This window comes from Saccopteryx leptura, chromosome 1 (assembly GCF_036850995.1).
Source record: "Saccopteryx leptura isolate mSacLep1 chromosome 1, mSacLep1_pri_phased_curated, whole genome shotgun sequence".
Classification (NCBI taxonomy): domain Eukaryota; kingdom Metazoa; phylum Chordata; class Mammalia; order Chiroptera; family Emballonuridae; genus Saccopteryx; species Saccopteryx leptura.
The window spans coordinates 257,831,598-257,858,733 of record NC_089503.1 but is presented as its reverse complement, the minus strand read 5'-3'; the positions used below and the strand labels follow the sequence as shown (position 1 = coordinate 257,858,733).

General features: G+C 47.9%; 1 protein-coding gene across 3 annotated transcripts in view; it reads right to left on the bottom strand.

Annotated features, from left to right (window-relative positions):
- The window catches only part of CYP4F22 (cytochrome P450 family 4 subfamily F member 22), a 43,759-nt gene extending 21,523 nt beyond the window's left edge, over window positions 1–22,236 (bottom strand). The window contains exons 1-4 of one of the 3 annotated variants that reach the window (XM_066348398.1): window positions 22,145–22,213; window positions 7,617–7,772; window positions 5,249–5,471; window positions 1,505–1,649 (exon numbers count right to left, since the gene is read on the bottom strand). In XM_066348398.1, coding sequence (XP_066204495.1) covers window positions 1,505–1,649; window positions 5,249–5,470 — 367 coding nt within the window. In that variant the 5' untranslated portion in view covers window position 5,471; window positions 7,617–7,772; window positions 22,145–22,213. Of the gene's footprint in view, window positions 1–1,504; window positions 1,650–5,248; window positions 5,472–7,616; window positions 7,773–12,996; window positions 13,039–22,144 lie in introns of those variants that run through there. The other 2 variants (XM_066348387.1, XM_066348407.1) reach the window with 2 other exon arrangements.
- Window positions 22,237–27,136: the final 4,900 nt, after the last annotated feature.

Genomic DNA, 27,136 nt, shown 5'->3' with positions numbered 1-27,136 from the left:
AAATAGCTTAGTTGCAGAACAATGAAGCCATGGCCTCAGATGGGCAGAGCATTGGCCCATAGCGGGCTTGCTGGGTGAATCCTAGTCAGGACACCGCAAGAGTCTGTCTCTCTGTCTCTCCGCCTCTCACTTAATTAAAAAAGAAAAGAAAAGGCAGAAAAGCCTGCCCTGTGGTGGCACAGTAAGCATCAACCTGGAATGCTGAGGTGCTGGTTCAAATCCCCAGGCTTGCCCAGTCAAGGCACATACAACAAGCAATCAATGAACAACTATAGTGAAGCAACTATGAGTTGATACTTCTCACTCCTCTCTCTCTGTAAAATAATAATTAAAATATTTTTTAATTAAAAATAAAATGGCAGAAGAGAAGAAACCCTTATTAGTACCTACCTACATTATATCTTTAACTATTCACAATGGCCCCATTCTACAGATCAGAAACTGAGGCCCTGAGAGGTCTGATGAATTTCTGGGTCACACAGCAAGTATGTGCTCCAGTCACAATTTGAACCCAGCTCACCCAAGTCCTGGCCCTAAGGCTTTTCCCAAACTCAGTGCCTATCCCTTGTAATATTCACCTCTCCTAGGGTCTCAATTTGCCCTTTGTGCAATGGGGATGGCCACCCCCTCAAAAATGCAATAAAAGAGTCACGGGGAGGGCATCCCTGGGGGAGGGAAGGATGGCAGCCCCTTACTCTTTCACAGCTCCCAGTAGCAGTCTTGAGGTGGTCTCTAGATGTGTTTGTAGAGGTCCAAGCTAAGACAAGAGATCCTAAAATTCCTGGGCTCTTGTTTCCCATCCCCATTCTCCCAAATATCCCCTGATGCTTTTGGAGTTGCCCAGCTACATGCAAGGCCATACTGAGGATCCAGAGCCCCACTTATGAAAAAGATAGAACCAGACACAGATACATTTAGCCTTAAGCACTTAGGACTGAGAATGGGAAAGTCCAGTAGAGAGGGCTATGGTCTGCTGGGGAGTCAAGGAAACCTTCCTAAAAAAGGGGGTCATTGGAGCTGGGTGCTAAAGGCTGAGTGAGAGCTTGCCAAGCACACTTGGGAGTCCTATACCATAGGGTAGGGTGGATTGCAGGAGGAAGAAACAATCCTTCTACATTGCTCTCTCTGCCAGGCAGGGTCAGCTCGGGTAAAGACAGCAGTCTATAGGTTGGGAGTGTCAGAACTCAAATTATGAGAGTGCCATTAGAATTGAGCAACAACCAGTTCAGAAAATCTTGGGCAAACAACTACTTATCCGAACATATTTGGTTCTGACTTCCCAGTGGATTGGCATCCCCTCAAAGTTCCTGGGACTCTTTTAGTCACACCTTTTCCCATGCTATTCCCACTCTCTGTACTGCTATGTCTGTTTTGGTGAACTCCTATTCATCCTTCAAAGCCCTACTCATATTATCCTTCTCCTGGATAGCCTACCTGCTTAGAAGCCCTGATGGGCTCTGGGAGTTGAGAGTTTATTTATCACTCAGAGGCCCAGCCCACCTACCTGAGGCTCCCATCACAGGTTTGATGTAGTCAGGGTGCACCAGAACCAAGAGTGGCAGGACAGGTCCAATCCAAATCAGGACCACATGGTGCATGTTGTCCAGCACCTTCTTCTCATCCTGGAGGCCTGTCTCATTTGGAAGATACTGTGGGGGATGATAAGGAAGGATAATGAGAGGTTCCCAGCCGCAGCTTCCCCCTAGTCCTTCCCTCCTATTACCTCCCCTGTCTTCAAATCAAGCCAAGAAGAGCTATATGACTGCAAGTAGTTGACTAAACCTCGCTGAGCCTCCACCTCCTCCTCTAAAAAGTGGGGAAGAATCGACTCTCTGTCTTAGGACAGTTGAGAGGATTCATGAAACAACAAAACATGAGAACTTCAACATGGAGACTGACACACAGTTGATTTCAAGAAATAAAAACAGAAACACTAAACACAATAATGACAAGGGTTGGCAAGTATCAAGTTCTTGCTCTTTAGTAATAAAATATAACTAGTAGTATCATCTTTTTTTTTTTTTTTTTAATTTTTTTTTTAATTTTTTTTTTATTATTATTCATTTTAGAGAGGAGAGGGAGAGACAGAGAAAGAGAGAGAGAGGACAGAGAGAGAGAGAGAGAGAAGGGGGGAAGAGCTGGAAGCATCAACTCCCATATGTGCCTTGACCAGGCAAGCCCAGGGTTTTGAACCGGCGACCTCAGCATTTCCAGGTCGACGCTTTATCCACTGCGCCACCACAGGTCAGGCTAGTAGTATCATCTTTAACACATATGTGTGCTTGCAATGTTGGATGCTGCTCAGAGCATTTTTCACAAATTTATATGTTCAACTTGCCCATGAAACCCATGACAGAGTTGCTACTATTTCCCCATTGATTTTGTCTGAAACTACAGGTGAGTAAGTGACTGCCTAGTTTGGCTTTCCCAGGAAGAGGTCTTGAGACAAGGGTTTTAGGGCAAGTAGCTAATTTGGGGTGGTGATCCAAAAAATACATGGGTAAGGAAGTGGGGAAGTGACAGGAGAGGAAGGCAATCAGTAAAGAGTGAGTTGCCAAGGAAGTAACCACATGGACAAGCAGGGCATGTCCTGCCAGAGGACCTCTAGGGCCTGTGTATCTCAGAGTCAACCCATCCAGGAGGGGAGGAGCTAGGGTGTTTATACAACAACTCACATAGTCTCATAGTCATTGGCTGAGGGCTTTCACTCTCAAGCTTGCAGTACAGACAGCAGAGCGGGCTCCAGATGCTGGAGAAACCCTAGAACATGAGTGCTGGCAGCAGGAGTCAGGCCATTGCACCCAAAAGTGGGCCCAGAGGATGTGGACAGACACTGGCACCATCTGCCATTGTGGCAGAGCCAGGATTTTAAGACAGGCCACCCTGTTCCAAAATGCCTCCTCTGAACCAGCACATTCTATGAAGCTGAAGTATTTCAGGCTCAATGTCAACAGATCTAAACTCAAATCTACCACGAGCTATTGTGTGAGCTTGGGCAAGTCACTTAACCTCTCTGAGCCCCAAAGATCAAATCCATAAAAAGGGAAAATCTATTTCTACTTCACAGGCTGTGAGAATTAAGGGAAAGCTCAGATATGAAGGGGCCTAACCCAGTGCCTGGCCAGTGTAGGGCCCAGCAATTATTGAATGAATAAATGAACAAATGATTCCTCTCTGGCTCCAATGTCTCCTTCTGTATCAGGATCAGCCTTGAGACTATTCACACTCAAGGGACATCATGGCCTTACCCAGGTCTCATGACCCAGGGAGGTCGGCTGGGTCCACAAGGTCAAGGCTTGACTTCAGAATTGGCCCTGGTCAGTTGCCTGGGGTGCCAGGACCTGGCTATTATCTCTAGGACCACTATCCAAACCAGAGCGCTTTCTGGAGTAAAGGCACTGGAGATATAGTATGAAAGATGAGTAGGAGTTCATCTAACAGAGAAGGATATTCTGGGCAGAGAGTAAAGTTGCAGCAAAGGCCATGAAGGGGCAAAGTGGGAGTCTTGTTACGGGAACAGGAAGTCATTCCGTGGGGCTAGGGATGATGGTGGAACAGTTAAGGAGGGTAGGGGTCTAAGTTGAAAGGGTCTTGAACACTATCTGAGGACCTGGGACTTTCCCCAGACAGCAATGGGGATCCATAGAGGGTGTGTGAGCAGGGAAGGGACATGGCCGGATTCAAAATCCTTCTATGCCTTGGCCAGATGGCTCAGTTGGTTAGAGCATCATCCAGAAGAACAGAGGTTGCCCATTCAATTCCCAATCAGGGCACATACAGGAATAGATTGATGTTCCTGTCTCTCTCCCATTCCTCTCTCTCTCAAATCAATAAAATAAAAGTTAAAAATAATCAATTTATTAATTTTTAAAAATATACTGGTTTTTTAAAAAAGAATTCTTCTAGGGGCAGGATAGGGGACAAACTGAAGAGGTGAGACTGGAGGCAGCAGCCCAGGGAGGAGGCTGGACCATGGTCCCTCAGGGGGAGGATGAGGCCTGAGCAGGGGTGAGAGGATGGGATTCCGGCACAAACAGGCAAAACTTGGTGGCTGCTGGTTCCAGGGGAATAATTCCAAAAACTAAGTAAAATAAATGTTCTTTCCATTATTGAGTGGAAATGCATCTCCCATTCCTTCTGAGACACTCCCTCTAAGCAGTATCTAAAATATTTCTAGAATCACTTGCTATTTCCTGTCTCTGCAGGACCAGGAGTTGAGCATATATATCCACCACTGTGTGGTAGGCTTCGTGGCAAGTCGGGTCCAACATGACTGCAGGAATTGTCAAAACAATTCCATGAGGTTACTAGGAATGATTACAGTCCCAGCATTGCAAGTGGGGAAACTGAGACACTGGGTGAAGGAGCTTGCTCAAGGTCACACAGGCAGTAGATGGTGTAGTTAAGGACATCAAGTCAACACTGATGAAGGCTGCCCTGAACGGCTTCTCCAAAGTCCACTTCCGCACTCAGCATGGTGCCTCTGTGCCCTCAGGAGTCTGCTTTTCTCTCCCCTGACCTCTGAAGCCTTTCTAGAAAAGTCCAGCCTTTCTTATCCAGAAACTAGAGTTAGCAGAAGGAAGAGAGCTAAGCACGGGGACACTGGAGCCAGACACTCACAAGCTGTGTAACCAAGAGCTAGCTTCTTATGCTCTCTGAGCCTCAGTATTCTCAAATGCAAAATGAGGATAGTCATGGGACCTACCTCCTAGGATTATCAGGAGGACTGAAAGAGTTAATATTTGTAAATTGCCTGGAATACTACTTGACACATACATGTGAAATAAGAAAAGAAATACAAAGAAAAGTTTGAAGCTCTGACCTATGACCACAGCATTAAAGAGGGAGAGAGAACCATATTGGCGTTGGGGATGGAGCAACAATATCTATCAGGAGCATGCGCCCCTCATCCCCCATCAGGGTCCTAGAACCTGATAAACTGCAAAGGCATTGGTGCCTGTATTCTGAATATATCATGTCTTATTATATCATAGGATATAGTATATGTCGTATGAAAGGTATAGCAATCGCCAGGAATTACAGAGAAAATGTTGGAGTAAGCTCTGCCTCATTCCAGCTGTGTAACCTTGGGCAAACTGCTTGCCCTCTCTGAGCCTCAGTCTCATATCCTATAAAATGAGTCTGTTCATGGCTTCAACCAGATTCTTGGTGGGATGTGGGAAGGCAGTAGTCTGTCAGACTCCCTGAATACCTGGGATATGACCAGCCCTACCCAGCCCACACACACCATGCCCAGGTGGCCCAGCAGCCAATTGCGCCGGGGTGGCTGGGGGAAGCAGCGCAGCCGTCGGCAGGTGACGTAGAAGTGCCAACAGAATTTCAGGAACCGTAGCAACAGGCGGAAGAGGAAAAAGAGCAGGGAGAGCAGGAGCACAGACACTGCATACAAGCGGAAGGTGGTTTTCTCCAGTCCCAGAAGGCACAGCAGATGTTCTGTGATGGGCAGCATCCTGCGAAAACACATGGAGTAGTGATCAACACAGATGGGAACCTCCCTCCAGCCACATGTGTGCCATACCCACCGTACCTGTGGATTCAAGCATAGTATGCTTGGCACACAGTAGGCCAAGCATACTGGCACTCAATATATGTGAGCCCCAGAAACCACAGGGACAAATCTCTCCTGCCCCAAAGTGACCTCCAGACAGCTGACCAGATGGATGCACCAATGCCCCACCATGTGCCCTCAGCCTTCACTTGGCAGGGCATCCCTCCTGACTTCTCTGTCCCCATGGGTAGCCAGAGTGCTAGAAAATGAAGACACACCCTGCCCCAAAAGCAGCTCTCTTCAGTGACTGATGAGCATTGCTGTAAAAATACAGTGTGTCCGTAAAGTCATGGTGCACTTTTGACCAGTCACAGGAAAGCAACAAAAGACGATAGAAATGTGAAATCTGCACCAAATAAAAGGAAAACCCTCCCAGATTCTGTAGGATGATGTGGCAGCATGTGCACATGTGCAGATGATGAGGTAACACTGTGTATACAGCGGAGCAGCCCACAGCCATGCCAGTCGAGATGTGGATGGTACAGAGGAAAGTTCAGTGTGTTCTGTGGCTCGCTAAATTCGAATCTGTGACCAAAGTGCAACGTGAATATCGGCATGTTTATAACGAAGCGCCACCACATAGGAATAACATTACTCAGTGGGATAAGCAGTTGAAGGAAACCGGCAGTTTGGTGGAGAAACCCTGATCTGGTAGGTCATCAGTCAGTGACGAGTCTGTAGAGGCTATACAGGATAGCTACCTAAGGAGCCCTAAAAAATCTGTGTGTGAGCCCACATCGAACTGCACTGAATTGGTATAAAACTGGGAGAGTTTTCCTTTTATTTGGTGCAGATTTCACATTTCTATCGTCTTTTGTTGCTTTCCTGTGACTGGTCAAAAGTGCACCATGACTTGACGGACACACTGTACTTTAATGCCTTCTCTCCTCGGGTGCAAGGACACTGAGGTGTGGGTTCCACATGCACTACCAATGGAATGAAACTCCAGCTGTCCAAAATAGAGAATTTCTCTATTAAATGCTTCATTTCCTTCTTCCTACTTTCTCTTTCTCCTCCTTCTTTAAATTGAGGTTGAGTGTACCACCACATAGAATGAACCATTCTAGAGTGTACAATACAGTAGCACCTAATACATTCACACTGTTTTGCAATGATCACCTCTATCTAGTCCCAAAATGTTTTCATCACCCCAAAAGGAGACTGAACGCCATTAGTAGTCACTCCGCATTCCCCCACAACCCCTGGCAACCACTAATCTCCTTTCTGTCTCTATGAATCTGCCTGTTCTGGACATTTCTTATCAATGGACTCATACTCTGTGTGACCTTTTCTGTCTGGCTTCTCTCACTCAGCGTGATGTTTTCAAGGTCATACACATTGTAGCATGTTTCACTAGTAGTGCCTCACTCCTGCTGAGTGACATTCCATTGTAAGGCCATATCACAATTTATTCATTCATCTGTTAATGGACATCTCAGATGTTTCCACCTTTAGCCTATTGGGACACATGCTGCTGTGAACCTGCATGAACATACATTTATTTGAGTCCCTGTTCTCAATTCTTTTGGGTTCATTTCCTTTTTTTTTTTTTTTTACTGGCTTTTTCTGTGAACATTTCCCAGATAAACTACTTGCACTCAAATCCTTGATCTAGGGTCAGCTCCTGAAGAAATCAAAACAAAATTGGTGAGCAACAATAATATCAGTCACACAGTGACTGGTACTGAGCCCTCACTACGTGCTGTGCCCCACGCTCAGGGATGTTCATGCCCTCTCATAGAATCTTAAAGCAGTCCTTGGTGGGAGGTCATATCAGTCGCTACATTTTTCAGACAACTCAAGTTCAGTTCCCCCAGCTCAAGGGAGACGGGAGTTGGCAGAGGCCACTGGAAATCAACCTCAATCACCTTCACATTGAGAACCCACAGATGTCAGACAATGCCAAGGAGATTTCCTGAAGATGGTGAGTCCTGTCCTCAGCCAGTCCTACCAGCCAAGGGTTCCCCTTATGCTTCTGCCTCCTTGGGCAACACAGATAAAGAAACCTTGCACTCCAGGTCTTCACTGAGCCTCGATCTCCACCTACCCCACCCAGTGGTGCCCCCACTAGGGCCTCAGACTCACAGGCTCTTCCACCAGCTGACGTCCAACCACATCAACCATACAGAAGACATGAAGTTTCTATTGGTCACTGCATCCTGGCTGGATCATCACAAACTTTAGAGAAGCCCACTGGGATGGTCTGGTTTAAAGTGAAGATGACACGATCACTTGTTAGGATGGTTAATATAAAAAAATAATAAGTGTTGGCAAGTGGAGAAATAAAAATCTATATGCATTGTCAGTGGAAACAGCATGGGAGTCCCTCAAAAGAAACTAAACACAGTTACCATATGTTCTAGCAATCCCATTTCTGGATAGATATCCAAAAGAAGTAGAAGGAAGGACTCAAATATTCATGTCTATAGCAGCATATTCATGATGGTCAAAAGGTGGAAGCCATCCAGGTGCCCATGGATTGATGAATAGATAAACAAAATTGGGTATATCCATACAATGAAATATTATTCAGCCTTACAAAGGAAATTCTGACACACTCTAAACATGAATGAACCTTGAGGACATTGTGTTTAATGAAATAAGCCAGACACAAAAAAACAAATACTATGTAATTCCACTTATATGAGGCCCCGATAATAGATTGCTAAAGACAGAAAGTAGAGTGGTGGTGCCAAGGGCTGGGGAGAGGGGTATGGGGAATGAGTGTTTAATGTTTAATGGGTCAGAGTTTCAGTCTGGAATGGTGGTAATGGTTGTGTAATGTGAATGTACTTAATGCTACTGAACTGTACCTTTAAAATGGTTAAGATAGTAAATTTTATGTGTATTTTATCACAATTTAAAACCTTTTTAAAAATACAGACTGCTTGTTGTGGGTGATCTGCCCCCTAAAATGTCAGGTAGGGGTAGGGATAGGGAGTAGGCAGCCTCCCAAAATAAAGCACAGAGAGCTTCAAGTCCCAAGTCCCAGGCAGATGCTTGGAACTGGGCACGCTGAGGTGCAGTCAGGCTGCCTCTTGCTCGAGCAGTTCCAGGTGATGCGCTCAACAGGAAGTAGCTGTATTTATTTCTTTACCTATTTTTTTTTTTTTTTTTTTTTTTTTTACAGAGACAGAGAGAGTCAGAGAGAGGGATAGATAGGGACAGACAGACAGGAACAAAGAAAGATGAGAAGCATCAATCATCAGTTTTGTTTTGTTTTGTTTTGTTTTGCATTTTTCTGAAGCTGGAAACAGGGAGAGACAGTCAGACAGACTCCCGCATGCGCCCGACCGGGATCCACCCGGCACGCCCACCAGGGGCGAAGCTCTGCCCACCAGGGGGCGATGCTCTGCCCCTCCAGGGTGTCGAGCCACTCTAGTGCCTGGGGCAGTGGCCAAGGAGCCATCCCCAGCGCCCGGGCCATCTTTGCTCCAATGGAGCCTTGGCTGTGGGAGGGGAAGAGAGAGACAGAGAGGAAGGCGCGGTGGAGGGGTGGAGAAGCAAATGGGTGCTTCTCCTGTGTGCCCTGGCCGGGAATCGAACCCGGGTCCTCCGCACGCTAGGCCAACGAATCATCAGTTTTTCATTGCGACACCTTAGTTGTTCATTGATTGCTTTCTCATATGTGCCTTGACCATGGGCCTTCAGCAGAACAAGTAACTCCTTGCTCGAGCCAGTGACCTTGGGCTCAAGCTGGTGAGCTTTTGCTCAAACCAGATGAGCCTGCGCTCAAGCTGGTGACCTCGGGGTCTCGAACCTGGGTCTTCCGCATTCCAGTTCGACGCTCTATCCACTGTGCCACTGCCTGGTCAGGCTATTTGTTTACCAATTTAATGATGGAAAATGATTCTCCCCAGTGATGCTATGGAGCCAGCTAGAAATTACTATTAAGAATTGTGGGCCCTGGCCAGTTGGCTCAGTGGTAGAGCGTTGGCCTGGCATGCAGGAGTCCTGGGTTTGATTCCCGGCCAGAGCACACAGGAGAAGCGCCCATCTGCTTCTCCACCCCTCCCCCCACTCCTTCCTCTCTGTCTCTCTCTTCCCCTCCCGCAGCCAAGGCTCCACTGGAGCAAAGTTTGCCCGGGAGCTGAGGATGGCTCTGTGGCCTCTGCCTCAGGCGCTAGAACGGCTCTGGTTGCGACAGAGCAACACTCCAGATGGGCAGAGCATCGCCCCCTGGTGGGCATGCCGGGTGGATCCCGGTCGGGCGCGTACGGGAGTCTGTCTGACTGCCTCCCGTTTCCGGCTTCAGAAAAATACAAAAAAAAAAAAAAGAATTGTGAGCTTCGCCTGACCGGGCGGTGGTGCAATGGATAGAGCATTGGACTGGGATGCAGAGGACACAGGTTCGAGACCCTGAGGTCATCAGCTTGAGCGCAGGCTCATCTGGTTTGAGCACAAAGCCCACTAGCTTGAACCCAAGGTCTCTGGCTCCAGCAAGGGGTTTCTCAGTCTGCTGAAGGCCCACGGTCAAGGCACATATGAGAAAGTAATCAATGAACAACTAAGATGTTGCAACGAAAAACTGATGATTGATGCTTCTTATTTTTCTCTGTTCCTGTCTGTCTGTCCCTATCTGTCCCTCTCTCTGACTCTCTCTCTGTCTCTATTAAAAAAAAAAAGAATTTTGAGCTTCGTCGAAATGCTTCCACATGCCAGGCCCTTCACCAAGGCTATATGTGCATTCTCCAGCATTCAGGTGGAAAATCATTTTGAGCCCCTGCTATGTGTGTAACTCTTTTCTGGACACTGAGGATATAATGTTGAGCAGGACAGACATGGCCCTAGTCCTCAGGGGAGGTGACCATCAACAGACATGATAAAACACCAAAGGCTACATGTTGTAAAGGAGGCTAAATTGTGGGGAGTGGTTGAATAGTGTCTCCTGGAATCTGGGAATAAGATCTTATATGGAAAAGTCTTTGCAGATGGGATTAAGTACCTTGAGAGGGGAGATTATCTTGGTTGATCCAAGTGGGTCCTAACTGGAACCACAAGTGTGTCCTGAAGAGAGAGGGAGAGAGAGAGGGAGATTTGACACACAGAGGAGGAGAAGGCTATATGAAGACAGCAGCAGAGTTTGGAGTGATGTGGCCACAAGCCAAGGGATATCTGGGGCCACCAGCAGCTGGAAGAGTTAGGAAAGATCTTGCTCTAGAGCCATCAGAGGGAATGTGGTCCTACTGACACCTGGATATCAGACTTTTGGTCTCCAGAACTGTGAGAGAAGAAACATTTGTCTTGTGTGTGTGTGTGGGGGGGGGGGGGGGATATTCAGTCCGTGCTCATTTGTTTCAGTGGCCCAGGACACTAATGCTCAGAGTAAGAGGCTAGAGAGCAATTTTGTTAGCTGAGGTGGTCCGGGAGGGCCTCTCTGGGGAGAAGTATCTGGGCAGAGCCCTGAGTAAGTGAAGAATGAAAATCAAGGGGGCTTTCTTATTAAAATCACACACACACACACCCCCCCCACTGCCACACATACCTTAAGCAGGTGGGGTATGTCTCCTCAGTTCTAATCCTAACACTTCCACTGACTGACTGTGTATTCTGGGCTTCAGTTTCCCTTTCTGAAACAGAGCTGGCTATTAAAAATGACCTCCAGGCCTGACCTTTGGTGGCACAGTGGGTAAAGCATTGACCTGGAACACAGAGTTTGCAGGTTCAAAACCCTGGGCTTGCCTGTTTAAGGCACATACAGGAGTTGATGCTTCCTGCTCCTTCCCCCTTCTCTCTCTCTCTAAAATGAATAAATAAAATCTAAAAATAAAAAAATGAAAACTAAAAAATAAATAAAATAAAAATGACCTCCAGGTCCACCCTGGTGTGATCTTTTTGACATGTGGCGGGGGTGTGGGGGTGTGGGTAGGCGCAGTGAGTAATCATCTTGGCAGGCCCAAGACTCCTGAGGGGGATGTCAACATATTCAGCCAATAGGGGGCCAGGTGGATCACCTCTGACCCCTGAGCAGCCTAGCTGCAGTCGGATCCTGTCTCAGCCACCACAGTCACCTTTCTGAAGGCCTCCCACTCACTCTTCTGCTCTAATGCCCTCCATTGCTCCCCACTGCCCTCAAGCTGGCATCCAAAGCCTTTCAGGAGCTGATCCCTGCCCTTCATGTCAGCCACAGGATCCCCCTTCTCAGTCAGTTTCAGACCCAATTTCTAAATGTTGGGGCTTCTTAGAGCTTGTCCCTGTGTCATCTTTTGCTCTCACTCCGTGTACACCTCCTGAGGACCTTACTCCCTTCCATGGCTTCTGTGACCTCACCTCTGAGGTATCTCCCATGTTTTGGTGTCTAGCTATAAATACTCCCCCATGGGTCCAGCCACCTCCTGGATGCCCCCTGAGGGCATCCCCAGACCCCCAGAATCCTCTCCTCTCCCCACAGCCACTCTGTTGCCTGCCCTAAACACCTTTCACATCCATTCATTTCTCTCCATCCCTATCATCTCAGCCCATGTCAAACCGCCACTGCAGGATGCTCCCACCGGCCTTCTCAGTTCTATCCTTCCCCCGCCACACACACACACCAGCAGTCCATTCTCCACACAGCAGCCAGAGGCATCTTCCTAAAATTAAATCAAATCATGACCTTCCCCCACTCAGAATCCTCCTGTAGCTCCCCATTACAGCCTGAACACAATTCTGAGTCTTTTCCATGAACCACAAAGTCTTGTGTGGCTGGGTCCCTGCTGACCCTTCCAAGCCTGTCTCTCTTCACACTTCTCCCATGCCATGTTCATTTAACATGGGCCACTCCAAACACAGGCCAAGTTCATTCCTACTTCACAGCCTTTGCACATGCTGCTCCCTCCAACGGTCATGCCTTCCCCCTAGCTCAGCGCATGGCGGCTCCTTCTCATCCTCCAGGCCCAGCTCTGCCTCAATAGTCCATTTTCCGCCATGATCAGCCATGCCCCTTCCCTTGTACTCTAAAGAATTATCGAGCACCTGACCAGGCGGTGGAGCAGTGGATAGAGCATCGGACTGGGACACGGAGGACCCAGGTTCAAAACCCCAAGGTTGTCAGCTTGAGCATGGGTCACTGGCTTGAGCGTGGAATCATAAACGTGACCCTATGGTCACTGGCTTGAAGCCCAAGGTCACTGGCTTGAGCAAGGGGTCACTCGCTCTGCTGTAGCCCCCCTGTCAAGGCACATATGATAAAACAATCAATGGACAACTAAGGAGCTGCAATGAAGAATTGATACTTCTCATCTCTCTTCCTTCTTGTCTGCCTGTCCCTATCTGTCCCTCTGTCTCTGTCACTCTCTCTCTCTCTCTCTCTCTCACACACACACACACACACACACCACACACACACACACACAAGAATTATCGAGCACGATATTTCCTTTCATCTTCCCAGTTGCCCTCAGAGAAAATTGGGGCACTTGTGAGAGGAGTCACAGCAAGGCCCTTACCTCACCCAGGAAAACAGCTGATATCCCAAATAACAGCACTCCTGTCTTCCTGCAGGACTGAAATGGGAAGAAATTGAAACAAGAGAAAGTGTCTACCCTGGAAAAGGGGTACCAGCTCTGGGTTTGTGGGTCCATGGAGAGGTCAGAGAAAAGAGTGAGTGAAGCCCTGTGCCCACCTCACAGGTGGGTGAGTACATGAGGAGGTGGGTGAATGGGGAAGACCAGGGAGCACAGTTCTGAAGCCCTGTGCCCACCTCCTCACCTCCTTGTGCCAGGCATGGGCTGCAGCCTTTCCCAGGACAGATAACCAACTCTCTCCTAGCAGAAAGAATGCATGCTTTGGGTCCCCAACTGGCACTCACACTGGGAACCTCAGTGTTCTCATCTTCAAAATAGGGATAAGAAGTCCAACTGATGCTTAGGGGAGAAACTCAATAAATGGCTGCATTTAGGAAGTTGTCTATTTTCTGAAGCTGGTTGCCCCTGCCCCCCAAACAAGAGCACTTCTGTCCGATTTCCCAAAAGAAGGTGCTACAAAAAGCTTTGAGGTGGAACAGCCACTATGGGAAACAGTTCAGTGGTCCTTCAAAACGTTAAATATCATGACCCAATAATTCCACTCCTAGGTATATACCCAAAAGAATGGAAAACAGAAATTCAAACAGATCCTGCGTAGAAATATTTATAGCAGCACTATTCACAATTGCCAAAAGGTGGAAACAACCCAAATGGCCCTCAACCCTTTAATGGGTTAAATGTCATGTGGTCATCCATACAATGAAATATTCAGCCCCAAAATGGAATGAAACTCTGATATGTGGTAAAACATTGGTGAACCTTGAAAATGTCATGCCTGAGTGAAAGAAGCCAGACACAAAAGGTCACACAAAAGGCCAGACATATGTGATTCCACTGATATGAAATGTCCAGAACCAGCAAATTTATAGAGACAGGAAGCAGATACATGCTTGCTGGGCACTGGGGCAGGGGGGATGGAAAGTGACTACTCAGGGGACAGGGTCTTTTTTGTGTGTGATGGAAATGTCTGGGAATGAAATAGAGGTGGCAGTTACACAACATTGTGAATGTTACAAATGCCATTAAATTGTTGATTTTAAAATAGTTACTTTAGGCCCTGGCTGGATGGCTCAGTGGTAGAGTGTCGGCCTGGCATGCAGGAGTCCCAGGTTCGATTCCTGGCCAGGGCACACAGGAGAGGTGCCCATCTGCTTCTCCACCCCTCCCCCTCTCCTTCCTCTCTGTCTCTCTCTTCCCTTCCCGCAGCCAAGGCTCCATTGAAGCAAAGTTGGCCTGGGCGCTGAGGATGGCTCTATGGCCTCTGCCTCAGGAGCTAGAATGGCTCTGGTTGCAACAGAGCAACGCCCCAGATGGGCAGAGCATCGCCTCCTGGTAGGCATGCCGGGTGGATCCCAGTTGGGCGCATGCGGGAGTCTGTCTGACTGCCTCCCCGTTTCCAACTTCAGAAAAATACCCCCCCAAAATAAATAAATAATAAAATAAAATAGTTACTTTAGCCTGACCAGGCAGTGGCGCAGTGGATAGTGTCGAACTGGGATGTGGAAGACTCAAGTTCAAGACCTCGAGGTCGCCAGCTTGAGCATGAGCTCATCTGGTTTGAGCAAGGCTCATAAGTTTGAGCCCAGGGTCGCTGGCTTGAGGAAGGGGTCACTCGGTCTGCTGCAGCCCCCCAGGTCAAGGCACATATGAGAAAGCAATCGAGCCCTGGCCGGTTGGCTCAGTGGTAGAGCGTCGGCCTGGCGTGCAGAAGTCCCAGGTTCGATTCCCGGCCAGGGCACACAGGAGAAGTGCCCATCTGCTTCTCCACCCCTCCCCTTCTCCTTCCTCTCTGTCTCTCTCTTCCCCTCTTGCAGCCGAGGCTCCACTGGAGCAAAGATGGCCCGGGCATTGGGAATGGCTCCTCGGCCTCTGCCCCAGGCGCTAGAGTGGCTCTGGTCACGACAGAGCGACGCCCCAGAGGGGCAGAGCATCGCCCCCTGGTGGGCAGAGCATCGCCCCCTGGTGGGCATGCCGGGTGGATCCCAGTCGGGTGCATGCAGGAGTCTGTCTGACTGTCTCTCCCCATTTCCAGCTTCAGAAAAATACAGAAAAAAAAAAAAAGAAAGAAAGCAATCAATGAACAACTAAGGTGCCACAATGAAGAACTGATGTTTCTCATCTCTCTCCCTTCCTGTCTGTCTGTCCCTATCTGACCCTCTCTCTATCTGTCTCTCTCTGTCTCTGTTACACACACACAAAATAAATACTTTATATTAGGTAAATTTTGCCTTAATTCTTTAAGGCAAAAATAATACAAAAACTGCTTTGAGCCTGACCAGGCGGTGGTGCAGTGGATAGATTGTTGAACTGGGATGCAGAGGACCCAGGTTGAGACCCCGAGGTCACCAGCTTGAGCGCAAGCTCATCTGGTTTGAGCAAAAAGCTCACCAGCTTGGACCCAAGGTTGCTGGCTCCAGCAAGGGGTTGCTCGGTCCACTGAAGGCCCGCAGTCAAGGCACATATGAGAAAGCAATCAATGAACAACTAAGGTGTTGCAACAAAAAAACTAATGATTGATGCTTCTCGTCTCTCTCTGTTTCTATCTGTCTGTCCCTATTTATCCCTCTCTCTGTCTCTCTCTTTGTTTCTGTAAAAACACAACAACAACAACAATAACAACAACAACAAAAAAACTGCTTTGAGGACCCAAGTGAAATTTCTCATGATGGCTGCCTCTGCAAGGGGCCTGAAGAAACTGGTGGTAGAAGTGGAAGGGAGACTGTCCTCTTCATGTCTGGGGACCTTTTGATTTTTCTAGGTTTTTGTGTGTGCATGTGTTTTTTGTTGTTGTTTTGCGGCAGAGACAGAGAGAGAGAGACAGAGAGAGGGACAGATAGGGACAGACAGACAGGAAGGGAGAGAGATGACAAGTATCAATTCTTCGTTGTGGCACCTAGGTTGTTCATTGATTGCTTTCTCATATGTGCCTTAATAGGGGGGCTACAGCAGAGCGAGTGACCCCTTGCTCAAGCCAGAGACCTTAGGCTTTAAGCCAGCAACCTTAGGATTCAAGCCAGCTCAAGCTGGCGAGCCCGCACTCAAGCCAGTGTCCCGAGGGTTTCGAACCTCAGTCCTCTGCGTCCCAGTTTGACACTCCACTGCGCAACTGCAGTCAGGCTTACTGTTGTTTTTGTTTGTGACAGTGACAGAGAGAGACAGATAGGGACAGACAAACAGGAAGGGAGAGAGATGAGGCACCTTAGTTGTTCATTGATTGCTTTCTCATATGTGCCTTGACTAGGGTGGGGTAGGGGGGCTACAGCAGACTGAGTGACCCCTTGCTCAAGCCAGCAACCTTGGGCTCAAGCTGGTGAGTCTTGCTCAAACCAGATGAGCCCATGCTCAAGCCAACAACATCCAGGTTTCAAAACTGGGTCCTCCGCATCCCAGTTTGATGCTTTATCCACTGTGCCACTGCCTGGTCAGGCTGTTGTTGTTGTTTTTAATAAATAAAATGATTTTTTGCCTGACCGGTGATAGTGCAGTGGAGAAAGCATCGACCTGGGACACTGATGTCCCAGATTTGAAACCTAAAAGTCACCAACTTGAGTGCAGGCTCGCCAGCCTGAGCTCAGGGTTGCCAGCTTGAGCTTTGGATCATCAACATGCTCTCATGGCTACTGGTTTCAACCCACAGGTCGCTGGCTTCAGCAAAAGGTCACTGGCTCAGCTTGAGCCCCACCCCCAAGGTATGTATGAGAAGCAATCAATGAACAACTAAAGTGATGCAACCAGCAGTTGATGTTTCTCATCTCTCTCCCTTTCCCGTATCTCCATCCCTTTCTCTCTCTCACTAAGTAAAATATAATATAATATAATATAATATAATTAATATAATTAATATAATATAATATAATATAATAAAAGAGTTGACTGTACAATCCAGAGAGTGAACTCGAATATAAACTATGGGTTTTATTATAGTTAATAATAAGGTATCTATATAAGTTCATCAACTGTAACAAAGACACCACAATAATGCGAGACTTTAACAACGGTGAATTGGAGAAAGTTGAAAGGGTGTGTTGGAACTTCCAGTGTATTTTTCTGTAAATCTAAAATGGCTTTAAAAAATAAAGTTCATTTGCCTGACCAGGCAATGGCTCAGTGGATAGAGCATTGGACTGGAACTTAGAGGGCCCAGGTTCAAAACCCCGAGGTTGCTGGCTTGAGCACGGCCTCACCAGCTTGAGCGTGGGGTCGCTGGCTTGAGCCCAAAGGTTGCTGGTTTGAAGCCCAAGGTCTCTGGCTTGAGAAAGGGGGCACTGGTTGGGCTGGAGTCCTCCAGTCAAGGCACATATGAGAAGCAATCAATGAACAGCTGAAGTCCCGCAACTATGAGTTGATGCTTCTCATCTCTCTCCCTTCTGGTCTCTCTCTCTCTTGCAAAAAATAAAAATAAATAAATAAAATAATTAGCTGATGCCTTGGCCAGGTAACTCAGTTGGTTAGAGTGTCATCCTGATACACTAAGGTTGCAGGTTCATTCCTAGTCAGGGCACATACAAGAATCAACCAATGAATGCACAAATAAATGAAACAACAAATTAATCTCTCTCTCTAAAAAATTTAAAAATATTTTTTAACTTTAAAAATAAACTGGTCCTGGCAGGTTGGTTCAGTGGATGGAGCATTGGCTTAGCATGTGGATGTTTCAGGTTTGACCCCCAGGCAGGACACACAGCTGAAGAAACCATCTGCTTCTCTTTCTCTCCCTCTTCCCCTTCTCTCCCATTACCATCCCCCAGTTAATGGTTCCAGTGTTGGCCAGGATAGTTGGTTGGTCCAAGTGTCAGCCTCAGGCACTAAAAATAGTTGGGTTGATTTTATCATCAGCTCCAGACAGGGGTTGCTGGGTGGATCCCTGTCAGAGTGCATGTGGGAGTCTGTCTCACTATTTCCTGCCTTCTCACTTAAAAACAATAAAAAAACAAAAGTTAATTCATTGAGCTCTGGCCAGATAGCTCAGTCAATTGGAGCATTGTCCTGAGGTGCAGAGGTTGCTGGTTCAATCCCCAGTCAGTGCACATATAGGAACAATTGAAGTTACTGTCTTTCTCTTTCTCTCTCTCCCTTCTTTTCTCTCTAAAGTCAATAAAAATAAACATTTAAAAATTAATTAGTTGGGCTTGACCAGGCAGTGGAACAGTGGATAGAGTGTTGGATTGGGATGCAGAGGACCCAGACTCGAAACTCCAAGGTCGCCAGCTTGAGCGTGGGCTCCTCTGGCTTGAGTACATGCTCACCAGCTTGAGCGCAAGGTTGCTGGCTTGAGCCTGGGATCATAGACATGACCCCATGATTACTAGCTTGAGCACAAAAGTCATTGGCTTGAAGCCCAAGGTCACTGGCTTGAAAGCCCAAGGTCACTGGCTTGAGCAAGGGGTCACTCACTCTGCTGGAGCCCCCTGGTAAAGGCACATATGAGAAAGCAATCAACAAATAACTCACATGCTGCAACGAACAATTGATGTTTCTTATCTCTCTCCCTTCAAGTCTATCCCTATCTGTCCCTCTCTCTGTCTTTGTCATAAAAAAAAATGTATTAGTTGGAATTAATAAAAAATGAGTTAAGGCCCTGGCCGATTGGCTCAGTGTTAGAGTGTCAGCCTGGCGTGCAGGAGTCCTGGGTTCGATTCCCGGCCAGGGCACACAGGAGAAGCGCCCATCTGCTTCTTCACCCCTCCCCCTCTCCTTCCTCTCTGTCTCTCTCTTCCCCTCCCGCAGCCGAGGCTCCATTGGAGCAAAGTTGGCCTGGGCACTGAGGATGGCTCTGTGACCTCTGCCTCAGGCACTAGAATGGCTCTGGTTGCAACAGAGCGACGCCCCAAATGGGCAGAGCATCGCCTCCTGGTGGGCATGCTGGGTGGATCCCAGTTGGGCGCATGCAGGAGTCTGTCTGACTGCCTCCCTGTTTCCAGCTTCAGAAAAATACAAAAAATAAAATAAAATAAGTAAAAAAAAAAAAGAGTTAAGATGCTTTAATTGGTGAGGAGGGGCACATTCTGGGGCATGGGCACTTTTCCCTCTCTTGATCTGGGTCTGGTGACATGTGTGAGTTCAATTTGTGAAAACTCCAGAACTGAAAGTTCTAGAATGTGCACTTTTCTGTATGTATGTTATACTTCAGCTTAAATAAATAAAGATAAAAAGTTGTTTAGGCCTGACCTGTGGTGACACAGTGGATAAAACGTCAACCTGGAATGCTGAGATCGCCAGTTCAAAACCCTGCACTTGTCTGGTCAAGGCACATATGGGAGTTGATGCTTCCTGCTCCACCCCCCTTTCTCTCTCTCTTTCTCTCTCTCTCTCTCTCTCTCTCTCTCTTTTTCTCTCTCTTTCTCCCCTCTAAAATGAATTTTTAAAAGTTGTTTAAATAAAAATTAAAAGTTGTTTGGGGATGTTATCTTTCGTTTAGTCTGACCAGGGGGTGACACAGTGGATAGAGCATCGGACTGGGATGCGGAGGACCCAGGTTCAACAAAACCCTGAGGTCCCCAGCTTGAGTGTAGGCTCATTGGCTTGAGCATGGGCTCACTGGCTTGAGTCCAAGGTCACTGGCTTGAACAAGGGGTTACTTGCTCTGCTGTAGCCCCCGGTCAATGCACATATGAGAAAGTAATCAATGAACAACTAAGGAGTGGCAACAAAGAATTGATGCTGTCATCTCTCTCCCTTCCTGTCTGTCTGTCCCTGTCTGTCCCTCTCTCTGTCTCTCTCTGTCTCTGTCACACAAAGAAAAATATGGTTTTGACTCAAACATGCCTGGGTTCAAATCATGACTCTGTTGCTCCCTGATAAAGCAGTCTTGAGTGAATTGAGTCCCCACTCTTACCCAAATGGAAAATGGATTACTAATTGCAGGACCTACCTGGTTTTTTGGGGTTTTTTTTGGGGGGGGGTTGTTTTGTTTTTTTAGGACCTACCTGTTAAGGTTGTTTGGGTCACTTCAGTGAGATGAGGCTTAGCAGGTAGCAAGCAAAATTTAGCCATTACTCCTTTTTTTTTTTTTGCCATTACTCCTATTTTTAACTGTTTCTATTTTATAGAAGTGATAGAAACTCAAAGCTGACACTCAGGATGCTGTGGGAGGCTGGCATGCCCACTTCTCTCTACACCAACTCCCACTCTCGTCCCAGACTCCAGGCAGGGCACCCGGCAGCCCTGCCCTGGCAGAGGTAGCCCCACCTGCTCTGCTAAGGCCCCAAGTTATCTGAAGATGGAAATGCCAGTGGCTCCAAGGCCCACGCCCATGGAGCTCTGGTTTGTCAGGTTAGCCCAGCCGCCCATAGAGGACTTGTCATACAAGGTGTGTGGGCTCCTAAGAAGAAATGCAGAACAGAGACCCTGACCTGCTGGCCACCACCTATCTGCCTCTCCTTGAACCACAGGGGCTGTGCCTCACCAGCAGCCTGACGTGACACTGGTCCCACTGTCCCACATCCCAGCCCTGCTCTCTACTCTTTGAAGCCTGTAGTCAAGACAGGCAGTTTCCATCCTGATTCATGGCACCTCCTTGACCTCATCTATGCCAAAGGGCTGCCCCACCCAAGACTCACACTCTCCCAAAATGCCAGGTCCCAGAAGGCCTGAGCTGAGATGGATCTTACCCCAAATTTCTGGAGTTCTGAGAAAGAACTTCAGAGGAAGTTCTGAGCGCAAGGTCAAGTTGACAAATCGACCTGGGGAGGGGAGAGTCTCACTGTAGCTTTGGGCATATTGTAGGAGATCCTGGCAGAAAAAGAAGTTTAAAAACCACCAGTAGTAATCTACATCATTCCAGAGCTGCAATTGTCTTTGAGTCCTGTCAGCAAGTGTGGCCACACTTAAATGTGAGACTCAGAAAGGGTTCTATAAACCTTTGCTGTGTGACCTCAGGTGAGTGTCTGTATCTCTCTGAGCCTCAATTTCCTCCTCAGTAAGACAGGAACCACATTACCCACTTCATGAAGCTGTGATGACAATACAGCATTTTCAATGTGCTCACCTCAGTGTTTGAAACACAATAAGCCCTTGATCAAAGGTACCCCTTATTGCTATTAGTGCCATCATCATATTCAGTATTGTTACTTGGCCACGTAGTATTTGTAGAATTAGTCCCAAGGCTTGCCAGAGAGAAGAGAGATGGTCTTATTTTGTGAATGACTCCTGAGTCATCTAAGCCCCTCTGCAGATACCTACCCAGGTCACCGCTAACCACAAGCCCAGAGCTAATATTACCACTTAGAAACCCAAGCTGGGCAATACAGAGAGACTGGGGCCATTGGAAAGTGCCCAGAATGTTGGGGTCACACAGGCTGGTTTGTTCAAATCCCAGCTCATCCACTGTCTCCTGTCTTCCTCCCACCTCTAGCTTGATATTCCCCAGCTGGTGGGCCTCAGCTGCCTTGTATGATCCAGGAACAGCTAGCTACCTCCTGGTCCAAGGGGTGAGAGCCTGGCTCCTGGGACACTAGACAGCATTCTGTCACCAGCATCCAACGAACATCAGCTAGGATCAACTGCAGAACCTCAGACAACCATCACAGCCAACTCTGGGGACCCAGGAGAGCTTTCTGTTTCCATAAGGGGGCACTCAGCAGTGCTGTGCCTGGCATGGGGTGGGGGGTGGGGGCCTGAAAGCAGCGGAGCAGAGCATAAAGTCCGTCGGTGGGACGCAGTTTCCTTTTTAATACAATGAAATTCCATGGGCCTCAATCAGCTCTAAGGAGGCGTCACAGGGCAGGGCTTGGATCCGTCTGAGATGTCCTGATTGGGCGGTGGGGGTTGGAGTTTTCTGGAGGCCCCTGCCCACCAAAGACACCCAGAAAGGGTACACTCAGGAATCCTCGGCGCGCACAGAAAAACCCGCGCTCAAAACGCAGCTACCGTCTGGGACACAATCATATCCCCCCAACCTGAATGTCCCAGACACGCAGCCCTGTCCTGGGTCCTGGGGATCAGTGAGGCTGCAGAACTCATACCCTCGCACCCTCCGTGTCAGTTTGACAGCCAGTGCGCCTCGGGTTCCAGCGCAGGACGCGCTCAGGTTACCCACCCACCCCCACTCCCTACCTCCTGTTGCACTCACCCCTCGGGTCTCGGCCTCGGGCCCTCAATCCGGATTCACCTGTACAGCCACCTCGGTTCTGACCGCGCGGTCCAGCGACCCGGCCCTTTAACCCCGCCCGGCGGCTCCAGAAGGCCCGCCCCCGGCCCGCCCCCAGATCATCTAGGCGGGGCCCCCAGAGACTGAGAGGAGAGACCAAGTCAGGGAGGCAAGGAGAGTGACAGAAAGGGAAAGGTGCAGGGACTGAGTTGGAGAGAATGACAGATGGAAAGATGGAGAGAAAGACAAAGCGAGACAGAGAAAGAGACATGCAGACACCCAGGCAAAGACGGAGACACTAGAAAGCACAAAGATTCAGGCTCCTTGCCCCCTGCTCCTGCCTGGCTCCCATTAGCACCCAGATCCACCTCCTCCCATTCTCCTTTAACACCGTCCTCCCATACCAGCCTCATGGGCCCCAATTCAGGGCCTGTTCCCAAGGTTGGACAGGGGTCCCTAAGCCAGCACCCTTGACTGCCCAGGGGCCCTCAGGAACCTCCTCTGGGGCCACCAAGAATCCTCAGACTCCAATAGCCATTGAGAGCCAGCCCTTCTGCTCCCTTTGGATACTGGATCCAACCCAACTCCTTGGGGCTCTGTGGATCTTCCTTCCAAGAGACCTCTGGCCTTAACAAGCAGCACCAGACTCAAGTTCTGCTCCTCCCACCCCACTCACCCAATGCCAGACGCTTTGACCCTCTCTTGATCTTGCTGTTATCTTTGGCTAGCCTATCTGCTCCAGATGTGAACAGACAGGGTCAGCTCCACCTCCGGATGTGATACAGAGATATCATTCTTGGGTTGGTGGGTGGATAGGTGGCTGACCTGGGCAAGTGGGCAAGCAGATGGGAAGATACAGCTGGCTTCAAACTCCCCACCATCTCCTCAGGGCTGCACAAACAAGATTCCCAGGAAATATCTGTCAAAGTAGAGGGAGGAGCCACAAAAGACTAGAGAGATGAAAGGCTCCAACAATTATTTCAGGCCTATCTGGGGAAACTGAGTCATAGACTGCAGGCTCAAGGAAAGGTGTGACTGTCTGGATTCAAGCAAGAGCCAGGTCAGACACTAAGAAACCTGAAGCAATGAGAAAACAATGAGTTCAAAAGTTAAAGCTGACCAGACAGTGGCGCAGTAGATAGAGCATTGGCTGAGGACCAATGGTTTGAAACCCCAAGGTCTCTGGCTTGAGTGCAGGCTCACCAGCTTGAGCACAGGGCCACTGGCTTGAGCATGAGATCATAGATATGACCCCATGGTCACTGGTTTGAGCCTAAGGTCACTGGCTTGAGCAAGGGGTCACTGGCTCAGCTAAAGGCCCACAGTCAAGACACATATGAGTAAGCAACCAATAAACAACTAAGGTGATTTGGTGCTTCTCACCTTTCTTCCTTCCCGTCTGTTGTCTCTCTGTCCCTGTCTCTCCCTCTCTCTCTCTCCCCCTTCTCACACACACAAAAAAATTAAAACCCCAGTAAACCAGTCACCTAGACAGAAATAAAGCAAACACATCTGAACGTTATAAAAAACAAACAAACAAAAAACCCACAATAAACCACAAAGAAGCCGAAGAAAAGAAGTACAGATATTTTTCCACAATATGGCTACTTTAAAGTACTTTGATTTGTCAAAAATAAATCCTGGATGCAAAGACTTAGTGCCTGGCAGGTAAGCTAACCAGGTTGGAGGTCTGACTCAGGGCTGGTTAGCTTGGTGGATTGGGCTGAGGGGTGAAGCAGGTTCAGAGGAGTGCTGGACTCTCAGAGGACCGAGCCTGGGGGCCAAAGCCAAATGCAAAGCCATGTTGTGCAGTGGGTAGATCGTGGATTCTGGAAGTGGAGGGTTCAGATAGCTCCATCACGTGCTCGCTGTGAAACTCAGAAGGTTGTTGTGATGCTTTAGTACACCTAAGGCAATTTTGCCCTCCAAGGGACATTAGGCAATGTCTAGAGACAAGTTAGTTCATCACACCTGGAGGTTGGAGTGCTATGGACATCTAGTGGGTAGAGGCCAGGGATGCTGCTAAACATCCTGCAATTCACAGGACAACCTCTCACAACAGATTGTCACCCTGCCCCAGATGTCAACAGTGCCAGGGTTGAGAAACCCTGCTTCAAGATGTAAGAAACATTTTTGTATTATAGCATGGGGTAAGTGCTAGGTAATTGTTAACTGCTATTTGTTTCACATTTCTCCCTCACCAGCAAATTCTAATTGCTAATTCTGCGCTCTGCACACCGTAGTTTAGTGAAAGTAGTGAATTTCCAACATATCTATGCACAGTCTTTGGTCAGGCAAGTCCTATGTTAGCTGGTCTCTGTCTCCCCCTAAGACTAGGGTTTCCATGAAGGTGAGACCACAGGATTAGATGATGTGAGGCTGAGCAATGCTCAGCTCATAATAAATCTGTGCCAGTGGTCGCTGTGCCCCGAGCATGAGACTATAACAGAGAATAAAGAAAAACCAAATCCCTGTCTTCATTGAATGGAGACCCAAGTGAGGAAAACAGAAATAAAGAAACAAGTTAGCCTGATTTGTGGTGGCGCAGTGGATAGAGTGTTGGCCTGGGATGCTAAGGACACAAGTACAAAACCCTAATGTTACTGGCTTGAGCCCAAAGGTCACTGGTTTGAAGCCAAGATTGTTGGCTTGAGCCCAAGATTGCTGGCTTGTGCAAGGGGTCATTGGCTCAACTACCTCCTTCATCAAGGCACATATGAGAAGCAACCAATGAACAACTAAAGTGACTCAACTACAGTTGATGTTTCTCATCTCTCTTCATTTCTCTCTCCCTGCCTGTCTCTCTCTCTCTCTCAAAAAAAATAAATAAATAAAAGATTTTAAAAAGGAAAGAAACATATCTATCAGAAAATTTCTACCAGCGAAGGGGGACCTAACACAGGGTTTTGTGATGGGGTAAAGGGGATGCTGCTGTTTGAAGCTGAGTGTTGTGTTCCTTTCTTGCTGAAAGCCAAATAATGAGAATGAATGTTGAACCCCATTCTATACTTTAAATATATATATATAATTTTTGTCAGTTTTACCTCAATGAAGCTGAGGGTGGGGGGAGAATCAATGTTGAATGAATAAATGCATAAATTTTCACAGGTCTGAATCTTACAGAAAATCCTCCAGCTGGTTCCCAAAGCCTAATATAAGTATCCTTACCTGTTAAGCCTGGTAATTTTAGAAAGCACATGGAGGAACATTTTCTATTTTATATGTTTATGTTAAATGAGAGATTTGGTTTGATGAGTAAAGAACACAGTCTAATATAAATTTTTCTTTAAAATAAATAGGGTTTAAAAGGAAGATCACTGAAAGAAAACTATTAATTAATAGAAACATAGTGAATAGATGGGGCAAAAACAGTGATAGAGGATTGTGAATGGTTGGAATTTCAGCATCAGACACCATCTGTTTGAATTAACAAAGATGGAAGAAGAGGCTCAAGATCTCTAAATTTGAGTTTTGGAAATATGAGGACACCAATCTTTCTTAAATTCTAGAAAAACAAAAAACAGAGGGCTCAAAACTTAAAAGACAAAATTCAAAAACAAATGCAAGATGCCCTCCTTTGCCCTAGCAAGTGTTAACCTTGGACTCTTCATTTCAGTAATGTTCCCTTCCCTCCCTCGGTGCTAGGCCCTTGACCTGGATGGGAGAGCGCAGTGTTTCCAGGTGAAGAAGTAGTAATACAAATAATTGAAGCTTTGCTGCTAGGAGGAGGCAGAAGGGAGGCCAGGGAAGGCTATGTGAAGGATGTGACATCTGAGCTGGTACATCAGGGAGAGGTTGGATTTCAACAGGTGCAGGAGAGGGGGTAGGGCTCAGGCATAGAGAAGTCTGAGAGTGTGACTGGTCAGAAGGCTTTCCCTGACCTGGGGGTGTTGAAGTACAGCAGGCTGGAGGGATGCAAGGTTGAACATGAAAGGCCTTGAAGGCCAGTCCCAGTGGCTGAGGATTGACTTGGTGGACAATAAGGAGCCACAGAGGGTACTTAAGCATGGGAGGAGTCATCTTTTGATTGATTTGTTTTAAAACACATGAGACCTGGCCTGTGGTGACATAGTGGATAGATTGTCAACCTGGAATGTTGAAGTCGCTGGTTCAAAACCCTGGGTTTGCCAGGTCAAGGCACGTAAGATGAGCAACTAATGAACAACTAAAGTGAGGCAACTATGAGTTGATACTTCTCGCCCCCTCCCACCTCTGTAAAATCAATAAATAAAACCTTTAAAAAAATGAAAATAGCCTGACCAGGCGGTGATGCAATGGATAGAGCTTCAGACTGGGATGTGGAGGATGCAGGTTCAAAACCCCAAGGTCGCTGGCTTTAGCATGGGATCATAGACATGACCCCATAGTCACTGGCTTGAGTCCAAAGGTCGCTGGCTTAAAGCCCAAAGTCAACCCAAGATTGCTGGCTTGAGCAAGGGGTCACTTGTTCTGCTGGAGCCCCCCAGTCAAGGCACATATGAGAAAGCAATCAATGACCAACTGAGATGCCATAACAAAGAATTGATGCTTCTGCTCTGGCCAGCTGGCTCAGTGGTAGAGCATCGGCCTGGCGTGCGGGAGTCCCGGGTTTGATTCCCGGCCAGGGCACACAGGAGAAGCGCCCATCTGCTTCTCTACCCCTTCCCCTCTCCTTCCTCTCTGTCTCTCTCTTCCCCTCCCGCAGCCAAGGCTCCATTGGAGCAGCGATTGCCCGGGCACTGAGGATGGCTCTGTGGCCTCTGCCTCAGGCGCTAGAATGGCTCTGACTGCGGCAGAGCAACGCCCCAAGATGGGCAGAGCATCGCCCCCTGGTGGGGGTGCCGGGTGGATCCCAGTTGGGCGTATGTGGGAGTCTGTCTGACTGCCTTCCCGTTTCCAGCTTCAGAAAAATACAAAAAAAAAAAAAAAAAGGAATTGATGCTTCTCATTTCTCTCCCTTCCTGTCTGTCTGTCCCTATCTGACCCTCTCTCTGA